Source organism: Herpailurus yagouaroundi, unplaced genomic scaffold (genome assembly GCF_014898765.1).
Source record: "Herpailurus yagouaroundi ecotype Mexico unplaced genomic scaffold, PumYag 161, whole genome shotgun sequence".
NCBI classification, from domain to species: Eukaryota; Metazoa; Chordata; class Mammalia; order Carnivora; family Felidae; genus Herpailurus; species Herpailurus yagouaroundi.
The window spans coordinates 19722648-19740463 of record NW_024412402.1 but is presented as its reverse complement, the minus strand read 5'-3'; the positions used below and the strand labels follow the sequence as shown (position 1 = coordinate 19740463).

General features: G+C 48.4%; 1 protein-coding gene and 1 long non-coding RNA gene across 7 annotated transcripts in view; one reads left to right on the top strand and one right to left on the bottom strand.

Moving 5' to 3' along the window:
- Nucleotides 1–15259, top strand: part of ETS1 (ETS proto-oncogene 1, transcription factor) — a 130648-nt gene extending 115389 nt beyond the window's left edge. For all 6 annotated transcript variants that reach the window (XM_040483510.1, XM_040483506.1, XM_040483507.1 and 3 more), the window contains 2 exons: nt 12953–13071; nt 14026–15259. In XM_040483510.1, the coding sequence (XP_040339444.1) occupies nt 12953–13071; nt 14026–14241 (335 nt within the window). In that variant the 3' untranslated portion in view covers nt 14242–15259. The remainder of the gene's footprint in view (nt 1–12952; nt 13072–14025) is intronic.
- LOC121035626 (uncharacterized) lies at nt 3907–7709 on the bottom strand. Its single transcript, XR_005792993.1, has 4 exons — nt 7572–7709; nt 7000–7076; nt 4366–4448; nt 3907–3966 (listed from the first exon to the last, which is right to left on the bottom strand). It is a non-coding gene; the product is annotated as an uncharacterized LOC121035626 (long non-coding RNA).
- Nucleotides 15260–17816: the final 2557 nt, after the last annotated feature.

Genomic DNA, 17816 nt, shown 5'->3' with positions numbered 1-17816 from the left:
GTAAGAAAGTCCCTAGGCCAAGCCCAGAACCTTGGAGTTCTGGCTCACAGTTGAGTTTTAGGGTTCAGTAACCCAAAGCTACTGCTAAAACGTGTTTTTGAAAATAAACAACTTCACTGCAAAAGGAAGTGCTTCAAAGCCCTTCGATTCAGAATGAAACCCGAGATTTGGCAGTGTTACCTGAAATCGGAGTTTTCTGAAGGAAAACGGGATTGCAAAACAATCTCAAGGTACTCAGGTACAAACAGCAACCCAGGAAACCTTTGGGATAAGCCCAAGTTACCGATAAGGAAAGGGGAGAGGGGTCACCAAAGCAAATTCCTAGTGCGGCGGGACTTTGTGCGGGAGATTTCTACAATTCTGAATCCAGACGGGTATGTTATTAGGAACAGCATAGAGCTTTTTAATTTGGGGGTTAGGGGAGGGATAACTACCGAAGCCACGCTCTGGAATATAGTCTCTGGGCGAAGGCCATCAGTGTAAGAGTGTGTGCATGGGCTGTAGGTGAGAAGAAACAACTCGTGGACTTGAATATAGAACTCTGGTCCCCATTTCGGGCAGTGACTGCCTTCTCCAGGTGCCCTGAGGTTCTGGGGGCAGGCAAAGCTGGAGCTGGCCCGCAGGCTTGCAGGCGGCCAACCACAGTCTCAGTGTAGAGCATCCTTGGGTAGCACCTGAATGGGCAGGAGGAAGCGAGCTCAGAAATGAGAAAGGCAGCAACAGAGAGTGTCTCCTCTTTCCGGTTCAGAGGCCCTGTGATGAGCAGGTTGCAGGAAGCCAGGCAGACACCCCCCCTTGGCCTAAAGCGGGGCATTGCTGCCAGCCAGCATCTCAGAAGCCGGGCAGGATTCTGATTCTCTGTGCTGTGTTTCGCGGTGGGTCCTGGGTTGGGGGAGGGGTGCGTGGAATGGTTTGGGGGGAGGCTTCTCCCTGGAGTAATGGGTTAACATGCCGCTCAGTTAGGAGACTGACGGGGAAACACCGTGGGTCATGGGGGAGGGAAACTCCTTGGGAAATTTGAACTGGAGGAGAGAGGTCCCTTTCTCTGGTCTGCAGGGCCCTTTTCCTGCTTCTGCCCCCTGATTCACTTTGTGGTAGTTCTTCGTAATCATCTGACACGAGTAGAAAAGGATCACAGGGGAGCGGGATTCGGCTTCATTATTAATTTTCTTTTTTTCTAAATGTCTTTAAAAAAAAAAACGTGGAAAGGGAGGCTCCCTGTTTCCGCCAGTTGTTGATGAAGGCCACAGCTGACTGAGCCACGTCCTCGCCTTGATTCAGCTGCAGTAATACCTTGCAAGCTGTCTTTGCCCATTTACCCTTCACACGGTGTGCCCCAGTCCCTGGTGCCGTCCCCAGCTACCCGAGGCCGAGCGGGTACCCGGATTTTGGACGGCAGGCGACTTGCAAGTTGACCCCTCTGTTTTGGGGACGGCCCCCCCTGCCCGTTTTGGAGGAGTCCCGAAGTCTCCGATTTTGTGGGTCCCTGTTTCTTTAACAAAAGCTAACTACAAATGATGGAATTGGGTGGTGACTGTTCTGGAATTCCTGCTCTGTCTCCAGTTTGAGGCTCCACCTTTCTGGTCTTTGAAGTAAAATGTTTCCACTGAGCAGAAGTCAGCCAGCACGCTGCTGCTGAGGCATCCACACAGGTCCTCGCTGCCTTCAACCAACAGGCCTTGGAAACTCCCCGCAGCTTCTGTTGGGAAAGGCCCTGCCAGGCGTCCCAAATATTCCTGCTTTTGCCCCTTGGCATCTTTCTCTTTTCCTTGGATGGCTGTCACTGCTCTGGAGCATGAGCAGTGAGTGGTTCCTTGGTATAGAGACTCAGTTCAAGAGCAGCTGTACCCCTTCCGTTTCTCCCTAAGGCGACTTCCATGTGACACCCCCAGGTTGGTAGGTCTGTCACTTGGGAATGCCTTCCCATTTCAGTCCAGGCAAAACGCCCAAGAGGGAGGCCTTCCTAGGCTGTTTAAGCCCTGGTTATGTTTCATGGAGACGTCAAGAGCTGGACTCGGCCGCCGGTCGGCCTGCGTGTGTGCCAGCTTTGCCACTGACCGTGTGTGACCTCAGGCAAGCAGACGTCCCTGTACCTCAGTTTTCTCATCTGCGAAATGGTAGCAGTAATAGTTATGGTCTCATAGGACGGTTGTGAGGATGGAAGGAATCGTTTGGGGAAAGCGTCCAGAAGCCTTGCTAGGTACATAGCAGGTTACCACTGTTCCATATCATCCTGCAACTTCTGTCTTTCCGGTGTAATTCTGTATTCCTTGAGGCCAGAGATTAATGTATTTTATTTAGAGAATTCCAGTAATTGGTGGCAGTGACTTAGGGCACGAAAGATACTTAATATCAGATTAGGTCATTCTGGCCATTCAGCTCAAACCACCTGTGCTAAGCTCCTACTGTGCACTCGTCTCTGTCATGGACATTACCTTTTTTGAACTGTCACCAACCACCGCACCAGGTAGGTTCTGTGAGTCTCACTGTACGAATGAGGGAATCGAGGTTCAGAGGGGGAAAGAGGTCTAGCCCAACGTCGCCTAGAAAACCACAAAGAAGATGCCTTTCAAAGTTTTTCACGGTGTCGGGCGATTAGTAGGAAAAGATCCACTCTTAGTGGCCGGGTTAGTGTCATTCTGGGTCTGCTAAGACGTAGATGTCAAGACGGGATTAGACTTGCAAGAAATGTCTTGGTGTGTGAGGGAGGTCCATGAAGGACAAAGTGGGGGACAGCACGGGAAGGCCGGGGAGCTTTTAGACCAGGCTGCAGGGCTGACACCTGTAAAAGGAGAGAGGGAGGGCGGATTTGGGTGGGGAAGAGCCTCCATGAGTGGCTCAGTGCCAAGAAAAGTCTGGTCGGACTCCTGGGGAATCTTCATGCCAGAGTCGCCCAGCGGAGCAGCTCTGCGTCCCCCAGGAATGAACTTCATGCCTTTGGGGAGCGGCCCCAGATAGTGTGGCCTCAGCGGGGACGTGGTGGATCCCGTCACTCCTGCTGCCTGCAGTCGGAGGTCTGAGTAGCACCTTGTCACGGCTGCTGCAGGTCTGCTGACCGGCCACATCAGCCCTCACCGACGAACACGGGTTGTCGGGTAGGCCAGCGCGGCAGGACTCAAGGCCACGGTCCTGGTGCTCTTGGTGGCCCACGATAGGCTTCAGAGCTCTGTGCCTGTTGTTGCCCTCAACAAAGCAAAAATGGCATTGTCTTCTGTGTGACTCACCTCTCCCTGAGAATCACAAGAGTGAAAGTGGTCCTGAGTGAGTGAATGTGAAACGTTGACGGGAGGCCAGGGCGCTCCTCGCTGGAGAGGTGCTCGCAGGGTGCAGCTCTGTGGAGGTGGTTGACATTCAGAGCCGAGGTGGGTGCAGTTTCTCCGGCAGGGCCCCTCAAGGCGAGGCTCTCGGTCCTTTCTTCTTTAAAGGCAAAGCGTAGGTAGGACACAGCCCATCACACGATGGCGGAACAAAATGCGTTCCTTTGTCTACCTCCTCACTGTTGTTCACGTTCTGTTTGCTACCCAACCCGGTCTGGCTACCACACCTTACATCTGAGGGGCGTTCGGTGGTTGATTGCTGGATAGAATTGAAAAATTCGGTGCTTCGATGGTCCCTTGGGGTCTAGCTCACCTCCCCGAGAATTCTAACAGACTTAGCCGGTCATTTCGTCGCATCCTGGACACGCAGGGGGGGCTTTGCTGCTAGGAGAGAATAAGTTCCAGAGATTGCCCTCCGCCCCCTGAGAAGCACGGGCGCCCGACTCCTCCAATTCTGTGTTCTAATCCTCATCGGTGAGCACACCTTTCTTTCTTCCTGTTGCCCAGATACATCATTCGGGAGGCATTTTCTTTTGACATTTGCATTGGTCCCACAAAGCATCTCTTGGGTTTCTAACAAGATTCTCACCCCGTACCCTCAAATCCAAACCCAGCCTGTTTCTGGGGACTTTGTAAAAGAGTCCGTTACCTAGAAGACATCAGGAGGAAAAGCTCTGAATAACCCACTTCCTGACTCGAGCTTCCCCCTCTCTGTGTCCGAGTCTGTGTGTGAGCGGTGGGTCGAGTATGGTCAGGGCCCTTGGGTCTGGTGGCAGGAGTGGCTGTATTTGAATATAGGCGGCCCCTTTAAGAGAAGACCCGTCTCCTTTCTCCTTCCACCCCCACGCAGGTGTACTTGAGCACATGCAGGTGTGAGGAGCCCAAGCAAAAACAAGGGTCTTTCCTCTACACCCTAAAGCGTGTGACTGTCTCGTTCTCAGGACCGAGACAGACTCGCCCGGGAGCCTTGCCGACGTCTGTCGCCACCTCGGCTTGCCCCCCGGTCTGTCTTGCACATGGATGAGCTGGACAGGACTTTCTGCTTTACCTTCAGGTCATGCTCATGAGATCCGCCTCCGGGCCCGACCCACCGACATCTGTGGGCAGTGCTGCTGAATTCCTAGGTCAGCCCTACAAAATAAGTAGGCGGAGCGTGCTTTGTGAGGAGCATAAATGATTAGGGAAAAAAAGCACACTGGGGGAAAGAGGATCTAAGTCTGTCTGTGGCCAAGATTTCCCCAAACCATAAATGTGTGTGATACTTTCACTTGCAAAGCAGTATGCATCTGCTCTTGTCTGTGCGCACCTACTTTGAATCAGAGCAAGAGCTTCACAGAGTAATCCCTAACTTTAGCAAATCTTCACGGGTTGTTCTCATGTGCAGTATCTTTTAAAAATCACGCATTTATATACTTGAACCTTCCTTTCAGCCTGCCGCTTCCTCCTTTTCCAAGCTTGCCATGTAAAAGGCCGGTTTAACTCTCGGAAGAATAGTTGAGTTTTATCTTGTGCTTTGCTGTGTGTGTGTGTGTGTGTGTGTGTGTGTGTGTGTGTGTTTATTAATTTCATCTTTTTTGCTTGTCTTTCTCTGAAAAGTCTGTTTTTAAAAATATATGTTCTAGGGGAACCCAGGGTAGCTTAGTCAGCTAAGCGTCAGACTCTTGGTATTGGCTCAGGTCATGATCTCCCTGTTCGTGAGTTCGAGTCCCCACTTGGGGTTCTCTGGGGATTGCTTCGGATTCTCTGTCTCTCTCTGCCCCTTCCCTGCTCATGTGAGCATGTGCTCTCTCACAAAATAAAAAAATAAACTATAAAAATATATATATTTTTGCTGTGTTGTTCTTCTGTTTAATGCCACTGCTGTGTTTTATGTTGTTCCCAAACTGTTCAGTATTGTGGTCACCTCTTTATGTACATACATAATATGTGTGTGTATTTATATTTCTGTATTTCTTTTTTTTTTTAATTTTTTTTTAACGTTTATTATTTTTGGGACAGAGAGAGACAGAGCATGAACGGGGGAGGGGCAGAGAGAGAGGGAGACACAGAATCGGAAACAGGCTCCAGGCTCTGAGCCATCAGCCCAGAGCCCGACGCGGGGCTCGAACTCACGGAGCGCGAGATCGTGACCTGGCTGAAGTCGGACGCTTAACCGACTGCGCCACCCAGGCGCCCCTATATTTCTGTATTTCTTAATAACAGGAACTTAATTTATGTCTTTATAAAGTAGGGAGGAGCAGGGATAGCTGTTTCCATTTTAGAGATGGGAAAACTAAAGCCCAGAGAGGTTCAGTTAGCTGCATAAGATCGTGCCAGTGAATCAGGGAAGTGCCGAATGCTTGAACTCCCCACTTGGGGCATCCCATGGGCATATGTTATGTATTTTTTAATTTCGTAGGATGCTCTCTGCTCTCCTCTCTCGGTTCGCCACCGCCTGACACGTTTGTCTGTTTTTAATTTTTTGAAATTCTCCTTTCTTTTGGTCTCACGTGCCAGAGACATGGACTTGACATCAAAGGCTGGTTTTAATTGATTTGAGAGCGGTTTTCTAACTTGCTTCCATTGTTAGGTACCGGCTCTTTCAGCAATAAAGTTCACGGAGTTACTGTGCGTTATGTTCGTGGAGTGTGTGTTTCCAGCCCCTGTCAGAGAGTGTTCTTTGTGCTTGTGCGTTGAATTATTAGAATTTATATCCCCCAACTGCTGTCCTTGAATTTCTAGGCACTGATACGGGAACTCACTGATAGAACATGTGATTCATTAAACCAAGGCATTGTTGGCGAGTTATAGAACGTACCATATCTAGATCATGTTGGAGGTGAGATGCGATCGGGTTGGGGTTGGGGGGCAAGAGATGGGCGTAACTCAGAAAAAAAAAGGGGAAAAGATACCTTTTTTGGACAGAAAGCCAAGCCAAAATATCAAGCAATCTCTGCCCTTCCTTTTCTTTTAAAAATCTTCCCGGTGCTTTGATTGTCAAACAGCCTAGCAGTTATTCATCCTCAGGCAGAAGATGTCTGCTGCCTCAGGTGGCGTTGGGTCCAGGGAGCAAGAAACTTGTCAGGATGTTTCCTGGTCATTCCTCAACTTCATTTCGTAAGGACTTCGTGGAAATAGAGACATTTTGGAATCTTTCGTGAACGAGAGCTTAGAAGGGGGTTGACAGGAAGGGGTGTGCTGCTTAGGCTCTGGGGTCACCCCGTCTGCTGCCAGAGGTGGGCACCTTTACAGTAGTAGGAGAGGAAGATAAGACTTGTGAACAGATGGGTCATTTCTGGATTTGAGGGTTCTGTTTTTGCCATCATCGTTTGGCTGTGGGTAGACACACCTGGGTGGAAGGGAGGGGCCCATCAGGCCCGTTCCTCTGTTTTAGGACCACCTGCCAGATGTGTGTTCTTAGGGCAGAGTCTGCCCTTTTGCAAGGGTGACCAACCATGAGAGTTTCATAGGTTAAAATAAATGTGGTGTCCTGCCCACACTGAGGTATTTGATTTGACTTTTAGAGTCAAGCTGAAGAGATTAACTTCTCAAAGTAGCAAATGAATCCCCAAAGGGCAGGCGGTGTGGTCGTTTTTATTTTGGGGAACATGTTGATGAAACAGCCCAGGAGTCACTCATGTTGATTAGTCCCAGATCTGGTTTAATAGAGAGAAGCAGGTGGGGTGGTTTTTAAGATCCTTACCCCTTTCTTCAGAGGACGATTGTTTGAGCAGTACCAGTCAGTAAATGTTTACTGAGCGCTGGTCAGAGAAGCCATACCTGCCATCGAGAAAATAAGGATCAACGAGGGGTAGTCCGTGCGCACAGCGAGCCAACAACTGGGGTCATTCGGCAGCAGGTAGCTTTTTGATTGTCGGTATTTGCCGGTGAGGCACCATCTAGGCTTTGGATTGCAGCAGTGAAGAAGCACAGTGTGTGTCCTCAGAGCATATATTCTAGTGATGAGAGAGATGGGCGTGGAGCTGATGGCCTTGGTATAAATACACCATAATGGACGGCTATCAGACAGAGCGACTGCTCTGTGCTGACCTCTGTCTGCATGGAAAGCAGCTCTGATATGTCAGCCTCGTGCTGGGGCGCAGATGACAGGGTGAGACCTTGCGGGGGCAATGAAAAGGAAAAACTCAAGTCCAATCCTGGGCCCTGTTCGCTAGCAGTGAGTCCGTTGGGCAGATAGCCCCCAAAGCTAGAAAATGAGAAGAAATCGACTGACAGATTGGCAGATGGAAGGCATTGTTACCAGGAGAATCTTACTGAAATTTGGTCCTAGCCCACTGCCGTATATCTAAGTCGCTCACTTCTTGGGGCGCCTGGGTGGTTCAGTCGGTGAAGTGTCTGACTTCGGCTCAGGTCGTGATCTCGAGGTTTGTGAGTTCGAGCCCCGCGTCGGGCTCTGTGATGTCAGGCTCGGAGCCTGGAACCTGCTTGGGATTCTGTGTCTCCCCCCTCGCGCTGCCCCTCCCCCCCCGCTCACGCTACGTCTGTCTCTTTCTCAAAAACAAATAAACATTAAAAAAAATTGCAGTTGCTCACTTCTTAGACTCAGAGTAAGGGAACAACAACAACAACAACAACAACAACAACAACAAAAATAGAAGGGGATTTTTAACAACCAGCCCTCATCAAGATACGTGGCAGGCCTTCCAGTTCCTAGACAAGGAGAAGGGACTTAACACATCACCAGAATGAGTAGGAATTTACTCGAAGCTGTACCTCAAAAAATTGTAGATTGGCGCCTTGGATTTGAAGTAAGCCTTGAGGGACCCCACCTGATACCTCTGCTTCGAAGATCGTATCACATTCTTCACATCAGGACTGTCACTGTTGTACCTTCCTCTGGCCCAGAAGCTGAGAAGAACAGAGCAGTGTGAGGAACTGAGGAAATCCCCCTGATGCAGCCAGCGAGGGAGCTGGGGGGTGTGCAGGCCCCGCGAGAGCGTGTGTGGGGCCCTCCCTCCTGCACTTCTTTGCCGAGAGCCTCCCTTCTAACAGGGACCCCTCTGTTGTTGTGGCTGAGAGTCTCTACTTGAGAAGCATAGTTTCCCAGTGATGCCACCGGATTCCTGATGTGTGACACCCCAGGGCAGCATGGTGAAGGACGCCGTTGACTGCCTTGGGGGCCCCAGACAGGGACACCATTGTGAGTCACATTGAGTCTGTGAACTCCCCCTTCCCATGACTGGTACTATTCTTAGCACCATCCTCTGCTCCCTGGGACAGAGGTCACTGGGAGCACCTTCGAGTTGGGTGGGTGGATGGGGCTGGGCCCGGGGTGAGAGGAGATGCAAGATGGGCAGAGCTACGCTAAGCAATACAGAAATGTCCTGTGGGAGGTGTGTCTCTGGGAGCGCTGGCCTCCTTGCAGCATCTCAACCACTGTGGGGCCTCAGCAGTTCCCCAGGGCCTAGATGTGGATGCTCTTGGCAGGGGGCCACCATGCATTCCAGCCCTAGAGCTGCCTTCCTCAGGTGGCCCTCCTTCCCTCCTTCCCTCAGGTGGCCCTGCTGTGCCTGCCCAGATCTGAAATGAAGGTGACACGTGGTTGTGGAAGCAAGCTCCTGTGTTAAGTCTGGCCGCTGGTTCCGGCCAGGGAACGAACCCCCCCCCCCCCCCCCCGCCCCGAGACCAGAATGCTTGCCCTGACCAGGCGTTTCTAGCCGGAAGAATAATTCTGCATCCTTCCTCTTTATGGCTCCTGGCAACCAAAGGGCAGTTTGGGAATTAGCAAACAGGAGGAACCTTGCGGGGGGTGGGTGGGTGGGGTCTCCTGGATTCCTTTCGTTTGGTACCACGCGCGAGCCTTCCGAAGGGGGAAACAGCCACTCCAGGAAAGCCACGGCGAGAAGGCTGTGTGTGCCTATCGGTGCTGGGTGGGCTTATACGATCTTTCTCCCAGAGTCGGGGGAAGGAGGCTTGAGCTGACATCACCCTGTCTTGACTTCCTTGCTGTGACGTCCCCCAGAGACATTTCTCCTCATTCGAGTGTCTGTGCTGTTGTTAGACATCTGGTTTACCTCTTTACGCTCCCTTCTTCCCTTTAGTGTAAAGACAAAAGAGAAGTTTGAGAGCCCCTCCCCTACGACCTGGGCTCCGCGTTCCTAAATGTGTCAGTTTTGTATTCCTTGTGAACAGAGGAAAACTCACAATGAGCAAAAGAGGAGACCCGCGGATAAGAATATACCCTGCCCACCACCCAACCCGGCCGTTATATGCAGACGGGGGTCAAATGCACACAGAGAAAGAGCTGGAGCAGGCATATAGAACCCGCGCCTCTGACATTTCAGTTCGGGAAATGGCCCTGCCAGGAAAAACAGCAATAATAATTCTGTCTGACGTCCCTGCCTCTGAGCTGGTTCCACCGACGTGACTTAAACTCCCCCTTTGCACTTTCTGGCTGCCCCATCTCAAGGGCGAGGGACTGTGGTATGTTCTCTGGGACCTGGAACAGGCTAGCGGCTCCCTGCCAATGACTAGGACTTGCCTGGGTAGAAGTAACCTGGTATGTCCTTCCTTTCCCTTCCTCAGCTTGGTGTGACTGGCCCTTCACTCCCCAAAGGGATGTTAAGATGAGCAGTGTGAAAGAGGTTTGGAGGCAACCGAGGGAGGGAGGGATAGCGAAGTAACATTAGCCTAGTAGTTACCGGGAGGGGGACTGACTCGCTGGGCTGGAAATACCACCTGTGGAGGTGAACACCAAGGTCACCAATGGTCAGATCGTCTGGAGAACCACTGGCCGTCCAGTGTCTTGTGTCTGCCGTGAAAGGTGAGGAAGACATATATATATATATATTTTTAAAAGCTATGTCCTTTTATCATGTGGTCATCTCAACCAGCCAGGCTGATTAGATGCCAGCCTCTGGGTTGTTTTGTCTAATGGCAAAGCAGCGCCGAGGCAAAGGGGTTTGGAGTGCCAGACTGCCTGGGTTCCACTCACGGCCATTTTACTTCTGAATGGCCTTGGACAAGGCCAGTGGACACAAGCCGCACAGTGTAGCAGTTTTCCCTGTCGTAAAAATGGTAAAAGCAAATTTGGTAATAGTATCTACTCCCTGGAGTGATTGTAAGGAATAAATGAGATCAGCATAAAGCAGCAAACGTAGTATCGTGCATAGTAGGTGTGCAACAGCTTAACAGCTCTCGCTTGTAGCTTTTTCTGTCCAGGGTCTCGAAGCAACTCCTGTCTCTGTCTTGTGTTCACATTGTGTGGGTCTGGCCCAGGAGAGGGCTGCAGACTCCAGGGCTCATTCGCCTAGCTTTGGAGTAGTTGACTTTTCCTTTGTTATATCTCTCTTCAAAATAAGAGGAAGACAGCGGTGTCCTGTTGCGTATGGAGCCATTCTGCACCTCTTCCAGAAATCTGTTCTTTTGCAAGGATTCTGAAGTTCTTCACTACCAGAAATTCCATAGCATTTCTTAACAGAGGTTTGTTCACTTAATGCCTGTCCACCAGGATGGCTTCTCAACGGATTCCTCATATAATGTCACATCTCAGCCCGTGAGCCCAGGCAGGCAGTGGTAGCCAGTAACTTGAACTCCCCTCCCAAGAAAGTTGCAAATGTGTCCGAGTTGCATCCGAAATGGTGTTTTAACAGCACAGGGAAACAGGAGAGGCTAAGGCTTTACCAGTGTCACACTCTGGGCTGTTTGTTTGAACGTCCGGTTATTTTGTAGGGCCCACTGAGTCATTGTATTCTAGAACCTGCATAAGGTGTCACTTGCAGGATGGTTTTAAAGAGCTCCAGGTGCATTCTTGGAAGGATAAGGCAGAGCTGTTCCATCTTCTATATTTAGCCTGGGCTGTGCTGAGGAGACTGAGACTCGCCCCCCGCAGGCCGTTACTGGGGTGGGGGGGGGGGTGGCCTTTTCTTTGGTTGCTTAATAACAGTCCATGCCAGTCGCTGTCGCCCTGGTACTTGGAGTGAGTCTGCAGGCCAGGGCGTTAGACCCCGCACCACCATTTTCTCACTGTGCCCTGGAGCAAAGTCACATCGCTTTCTTGAGCATTTTTCTTTCTCTGCCTTAATAGGATGGAAATAGTAAGACCTGTTGTGCCTCGCCTATAGAGAGAGCCGGGGGACAGAGTTTAGGAGTAAGCAAAATGATGCGTGTGAACATACCTTGTAGAAGTATAAGGCATAACAAGAGATCACCCTTCTAGATCATAAAGAGCGTTGCCTTTTTTGACAGAGAGAACCTAAAGCTTGTTTTCTATTGAATCTCACTTTACTTTGGATCAGATGAATCTGAAGCTCAGATTAAGGATGAGGGCCTTAGAAAGTCAAGTTTTTCTGTATGAGTTAGAGTGTCCCTGGCTTCCTTCATCTGCACAGACTGGGTCTTTCCCAGCCCTGCTCTGCCAGATGGCTTCTAAGATGGTGTTGTGAGTGTAGACATATAACAAGCAGCAGAAACAATTGAACCCATATCTGTTTCTTTGGCTACACCCATAAATTAGATAGGAATCACTGGCAGCATTGTCATATCTGAATAGAAAGTGATCTTAAAAGGAAATCTATCAGGAGAAGTCCTTTAGCGTAAGATAAATTGAGTATCAGAGTATGCCTTGGCTTTTGATAGAACTAAGATCTTGGCAGTGTTGATGGCTAAGATAAGAGGGGTGTGTGTGTGTGTGTGTGTGTGTGTGTTTAAGTTAGAGTATACTATGGGGCACCTGGGTAGCTCAGTCGGTTAAGCGTCCGACTTCAGCTCAAGTCATGATCTCACAGCTCATGAGTTCGAGCCCTGTGGCAGGCTCTGTGCTGACAGCTCGGAGGCTGGAGCCCCCTTCGGATTCTGTGTCTCCCTCCTTGTCTGCCCCTCCCCCGCTCATGCTGTCTCTCTCTCTCTCTCTCTCTCTCTCCCCTTCAAAAATAAATAAACATTAAAAAAAAATTAAGTTAGAATATAGTGAACCCATGAGGAATTTCTGAGACAGTCCTCACCTCACCTGTGAGGATTTCATGGGTGGCAGGTTAATCACTTACAAAGTAATGATGTTCTCTTTTCTTAGTTTGGGTGCCTGCCAGTGGCCTGGAGGAACAGGATGGTGGTGGAGAATATTATGACTTTATGACTAAAGAATATCTAACTTCTGTGTCCTTGTTAGATGGCCCCAGGGTAGCAATCCTTGTCACTTACAAATCAGGGGCCAAGAGCTCTCAGTTACAGAGAAGTGTTTATGAGCTCTGACTTCAGATTAGAACTGGCAAAGATATTCCTTAGTTAATATCCTTATTACGAACTAAGGCAAAAATAATGACTTGGTTCTTGAAGGCAGAGAAGATTGTGCTGCCTGAGGATATCTCAGAGGATAGATCCAGTATTTTCTTTCTAGAGTTTGTGTAGCAACAAAAATGGACTGACCTTTAAGCCAATCAAGATGAGATTGGTAAGACCATGGTATACTATGTGTGGTTTTTTGTGTTTGTTTGTTTGTTTGTTTTTGATAGAAAGTTTTTCACCTTTCCATCCATTTGAACTCTTAGCACCTCCTCCAACACTTGTGCTATATGTTGCCTCCATTCTCTCTAGGCTGGATGGACTGGAGAGGAGGCAAGAGGGACACGTAAAATGGGATTCATTGCTGGCAGTGCTGAGCATCTGGTGTAATGATTCACAATGCCTTGTGTTTCCAGGCAGTGGACCAATCCAGCTGTGGCAGTTTCTTCTGGAATTACTCACTGATAAATCCTGTCAGTCTTTTATCAGCTGGACCGGAGATGGCTGGGAATTCAAGCTTTCTGATCCAGATGAGGTATGAAGGAATCGACTTGTGAGGACTCCTGTTGAGGGGGAGGAAGGTGAACTCTGGAAAGTGGTTATGTGGGCCTGCATGACCTGTCCTAGGATTCCAGTCCCACCTCTGCCCCTGGGTACTTCGTGACCTCGGTCAGGCCAGTTACGTAGCCTGCCTGAGCCTTAGTGGTATCATTTGGAAAATAGAGAAAATACCCACAATGCCCACTTGCTTTCCAGGACTCACAGATACGATGCACAAGGGGTGCCTGGCACATAGCAGACCCTTCATAAATACGTCTTAGCACGTGTTCTGGCCCTGTGGCTCTGTGAATCTGGAAGGGGTCGGACAATTCAAGAGGTGTTGGAGGATTACTACAGTTCATTCATTCCATTCATTGTTTTATTCGACAAGTGCATATTGAGTGCTTGCTCTGGGCCCACATCAAGAGAGAATCAAAGATGCTGAAGAAGAGAGACGATGGCTGTGCCCCGGCAGACATGAGACATGGTGCCCCCGTAGATAATGGCGCCCCACTACAGGAAAAAGGCTTCCTGTGGATGAAAAGCAGGTGCCCTTTGGATGAAAGGCAGCTTAGTTCTGCTCCAGTCGCTCACGTTAAATTTCACGCTTTCAAAGCAAGGATACTCTGCCAGTAACATAAGGAAAGGAGAGTCTCTAGTGTTGTTTGTCTTTTCTTCCTTTCAGTATCAGGTAACTCTATCACACAGAGATACAGGGTCGGTTGATTTTCATTAGTTTAAAGAATCAACTTGATCACCATTGTTGCCCAGCTCTTGAAAGTGGGAATTTAGAAGAGACAGGTCAGAAAAAAAGATCTTCGGTGCGCAGGAATCTTCATCGGTCCTACTCGAATGTCATGGGTCCCCATGAGTACATATGGAGGCATATAAACACGTCTCTTTGGAATATCCTGTAGGTGTTCACCCGTTTCTCGTCCTTTAATTTCAGGTGGCCAGGAGATGGGGGAAAAGGAAAAACAAACCTAAGATGAATTACGAGAAACTGAGCCGCGGCCTCCGCTACTATTATGACAAAAACATCATCCACAAGACAGCGGGTAAACGCTATGTGTACCGCTTCGTGTGTGATTTGCAGAGCCTCCTCGGGTACACGCCCGAGGAACTCCACGCCATGCTGGACGTCAAGCCCGATGCCGACGAGTGACGGACACCAAAGGGGTCGGGGAACCTCTGCTGAGACATTTCGAAGAACAACCACGTCGGTCGAACTCTTAATTTTTAATTGTTATTCTATTTTTAATTTTCCAGAACTCATTTTTTTACATTCAGGGGTGGGCGCTAAGTGGGCTGCAGCTATAATCAATTGTGCACAGTTGGAATTCCAAGGACGGCCAGGACTTGAGGGGTGGGGGGGGGACAAGAAATTCTTGAGCAAATTTTCAGGAGAGAAGGGTCTTCTTAAGAAGCTTGAAGAATCTGGCTTAAGGGAGGAGACTAATGTGTCCCATTACTTTTAAAACTCATCCGTGAAAACAATGCGTCTCGAGTGGTGGACCTATTAGCAAAAGAAGTTGACACGTCAGGAGTCATGAGACCCATGAGAGACAATTTATTTGCTTTTGTTTTTAGGTCTGGGAGGGCAAAAAAGAGGGAGGTGGGATAAAACATTTTGTTTGGGGGATGCACTAAAAACCAAGGACTATTTACCTTTTACTCTACTTTCAAAACAAAGATAGACTTCAGTGGGGAGGGGCCAAAACTGTTTTTGTGTTAAAATTTTATTTTATTAAATTTTGTGCCAGTATTTTTTTTCTTAAACAATCGTCTTAAGCTCTAAGGTGGTCTCAGTATTGCGGTTTCATGCGAGTTTGTTTTTATTTGCCGACTGAGGATTCTGTCACAGTGAAAGGAAACTGTTTATATAGACCCCACTGGAAACGCAAAGTGCTGTCACTCAGATCGGGGATCCCAGATTCATGTGACTTCTATATGAAGGAAAAAAAAAAACAATGCTGATTTGGGTACAAGGGACCTGTGCATGTGAATTTCATCTGTATTTTAAAAACTGATCACACCCCTCTACTTACTTGTCATTAGTGGATTCTCGGGGTTTGGGCTTAACGTTGAGTTAAGAAGCATTAAGTCTTTGAACTGAATGTATTTTGCCGCCCTGGTTTTGGACCCCAGTAAATGTAGGAGCACTGTTGAAGTCATAGAATGGATATCGAAGGAGGAGGGCTGACTTGGTTCTTAATGGGTTCTATACCTGTAACATACAGAACTTGGAAGAAAAGCTGTGTGCACGGGCATTACCCCTCAGGTCTTAAGAAGTAAGTCCTGAATGCATGTCATTGCAAACCCTACACTTCCTCCTTTATGTCTGATTTTCCCGGCATCCCATACTTACTGCTTACCCCCCCCCCCCGCACCCCCCGCCCCATGACTCAGTAGAGAGAAATGTACAGCTTTCCAATTGGTGAGTGAAAGAGGAATGGCAGACGTGACGTGAGTTGAAGAGTGTCGGACAAAGCCATTTAGACGTACTGAGTTTGGGGAACAGTGGAGACTAGGGTTGCATAGGAGTAAAAATGTGGCTTGGCCGTCTTTGAGAGAAGTACAAGGCTTTCCTTGGAGGAGTTTGAGCTAGTTGAGTCAGACGTCAGGTGAGGCTGTGCATGCAGAGTGAACAGTGCAGACACTAGGAGAGCCCTGTGCTTGGATCAGGGTTAAGTGAAGGGTAATAATTGCAGAAGAGAGAAATGACTTGAAGGCAGAGGAAACATAAGGAAAGGAGCTTGGAAAAATAAGGTGGTCTGTGAGATTCGAATATGCTATACTAAAAACTATAGTTTTTAGCTCCTCCAAAGTTTAACAAGAAACTTAATCACCTGGGGCAGTGGTGAAGGGTGGTCTGAAAAATGTGTGGATTTTTTAGGGGGGCGGGAAACCAGCATCTAACCAGTGAGGAAAAGTGCCTAATACAGTTGAACCCCGGCCCCCCACCATAGATGCCTGATTTAAAAATTTTTTAAGTGTTTATTTATTTTTGAGAGAGATAGAGACAGAGTGCAAGCGGGGGAGGGGCAGAGAGAGGGGGAGACACACACACACACACACACACACACACAGAATCTGTAGAGGCTCCAGGCTCTGAGCTGTCAGCACAGAGCCCAACGTGAGGCTCGAACTCACCAACGGCAGGATCATGACCTGAGCCGGAGTCGGATGCTTAGCCGACTGAGCCACCCAGGCGTCCCATAGATACCTGATTTAAAAGGATGATGACAGAGGGTTAGCTCTCGCGGACCAGTGGGCAAGGCAAAGAAACATTTTAGGTGGGTTTCTCAGGGGCTAGCCCTTCTTGGGATCTGGCTGAGAAACTGGAAGTACTAACTACCTGCTGGCATATCTTCGAGAACGTGGATTGTTTATTCCCAGGTCCTCTTACAGACCCTGAATGATCAGGAACTTAGCTCTGTGATTCATGAGTTTCCTCATACTGATAAATCAGAGCATCCACTTGGAAAGCAAAAGCAGAATTGGCCCAGCTGTGTATTTTGATCTTCTTCCGGATGCAGGTGCCTTAATGAAGCTCTCGAAATATTTTAGGAGCTGCTCAGGGAGTATTAGGCGGAACTGTCGGACTACATTGTTTTCTCTTAGATCATGTGGTCTTTCTTGGGCACTGGCAAAGGTGTGTGTGTTTGTGTGTGTGTGCATGTATGTGTGTGTGTGTGCTTGCAGACATGCAAAACTACAGCTGAGATAATACCTGAGTTTTTCAGTTAAGTCTTTCCACATTTCAGTAATGAACGGGCAAGAGTAGAACCAAGGCGGGACATCGGTCATTGCTTGCTGTTCGCAACCAGGCATAACATCACTTTCTCCGTGCATCAACCTTTCCTGTTAAATTTGTGCTGAAAACTCCCCTTGTGTGAGTGTGTCTAAGTCCTGCAATCATTCCATAGCAGATAAGAGATAAGAAAGTGCCTCCTTAATGCTCCTCAGCCCGCTTGTTTGCTAAGATGCCTTTCTCTCGAGGTCGGCCGTTTTCAGTATTTGTAGATAGTGTGCTAGTTAAGACAGCTTTGTCGATCTGGCCAGATGCTTTTTCTCCTTCTGTCCAGAGGCCAGAGACCATCCCAGGAAGAGTGGTGGGTGGTTTATACACTGGAAATGTAGCAGAATTGTTGCATTTATGCTTTTTAAAAACACATTAACTTCAGAGGAAGGATGGGCAAATCTGGTTTAGCTGGTGAAACCCTTATTTTCCTGGAGATGCCTTAACCCATGTTGGTTTTGGCTGTAGGGTTCAGGGTCACTTTTGTTTCCTTCTCCATGCAGGGGAGGGACTTCCCTACACAGAGCCCTGGTTTTGTGGCTTTGGGGATCGGAGGTAGCATTCAAAGATCAGATATGCTTTTCCTCACTTTGGAGACGAACACTCTGGGTTTTAAAGCATTAACCTGCCTAATCTTCGTGGTGAAAATTATACCTTCTCTGTTCTAGTCATGCTGTGCATGCTGCTTTCTGTTGGGGTCTATATAAATGTGTTGAACTCATATCTACATTCCAAAGAAATTTCAAGGAACCATAAATATATGTATACATATACATATATAAAGTATATATATTAAAATGAAATTATCTCTATCAGGAATACTGCCTCAGTTATTGAACTTTTTTTAAGAATACTTTTTTTTTTTTAAGCTGAGAAGTATAGGGGTGAAAAAGATGTTATATTGTGTTTGACTATTTTCCAACTTGTATTTTCATATA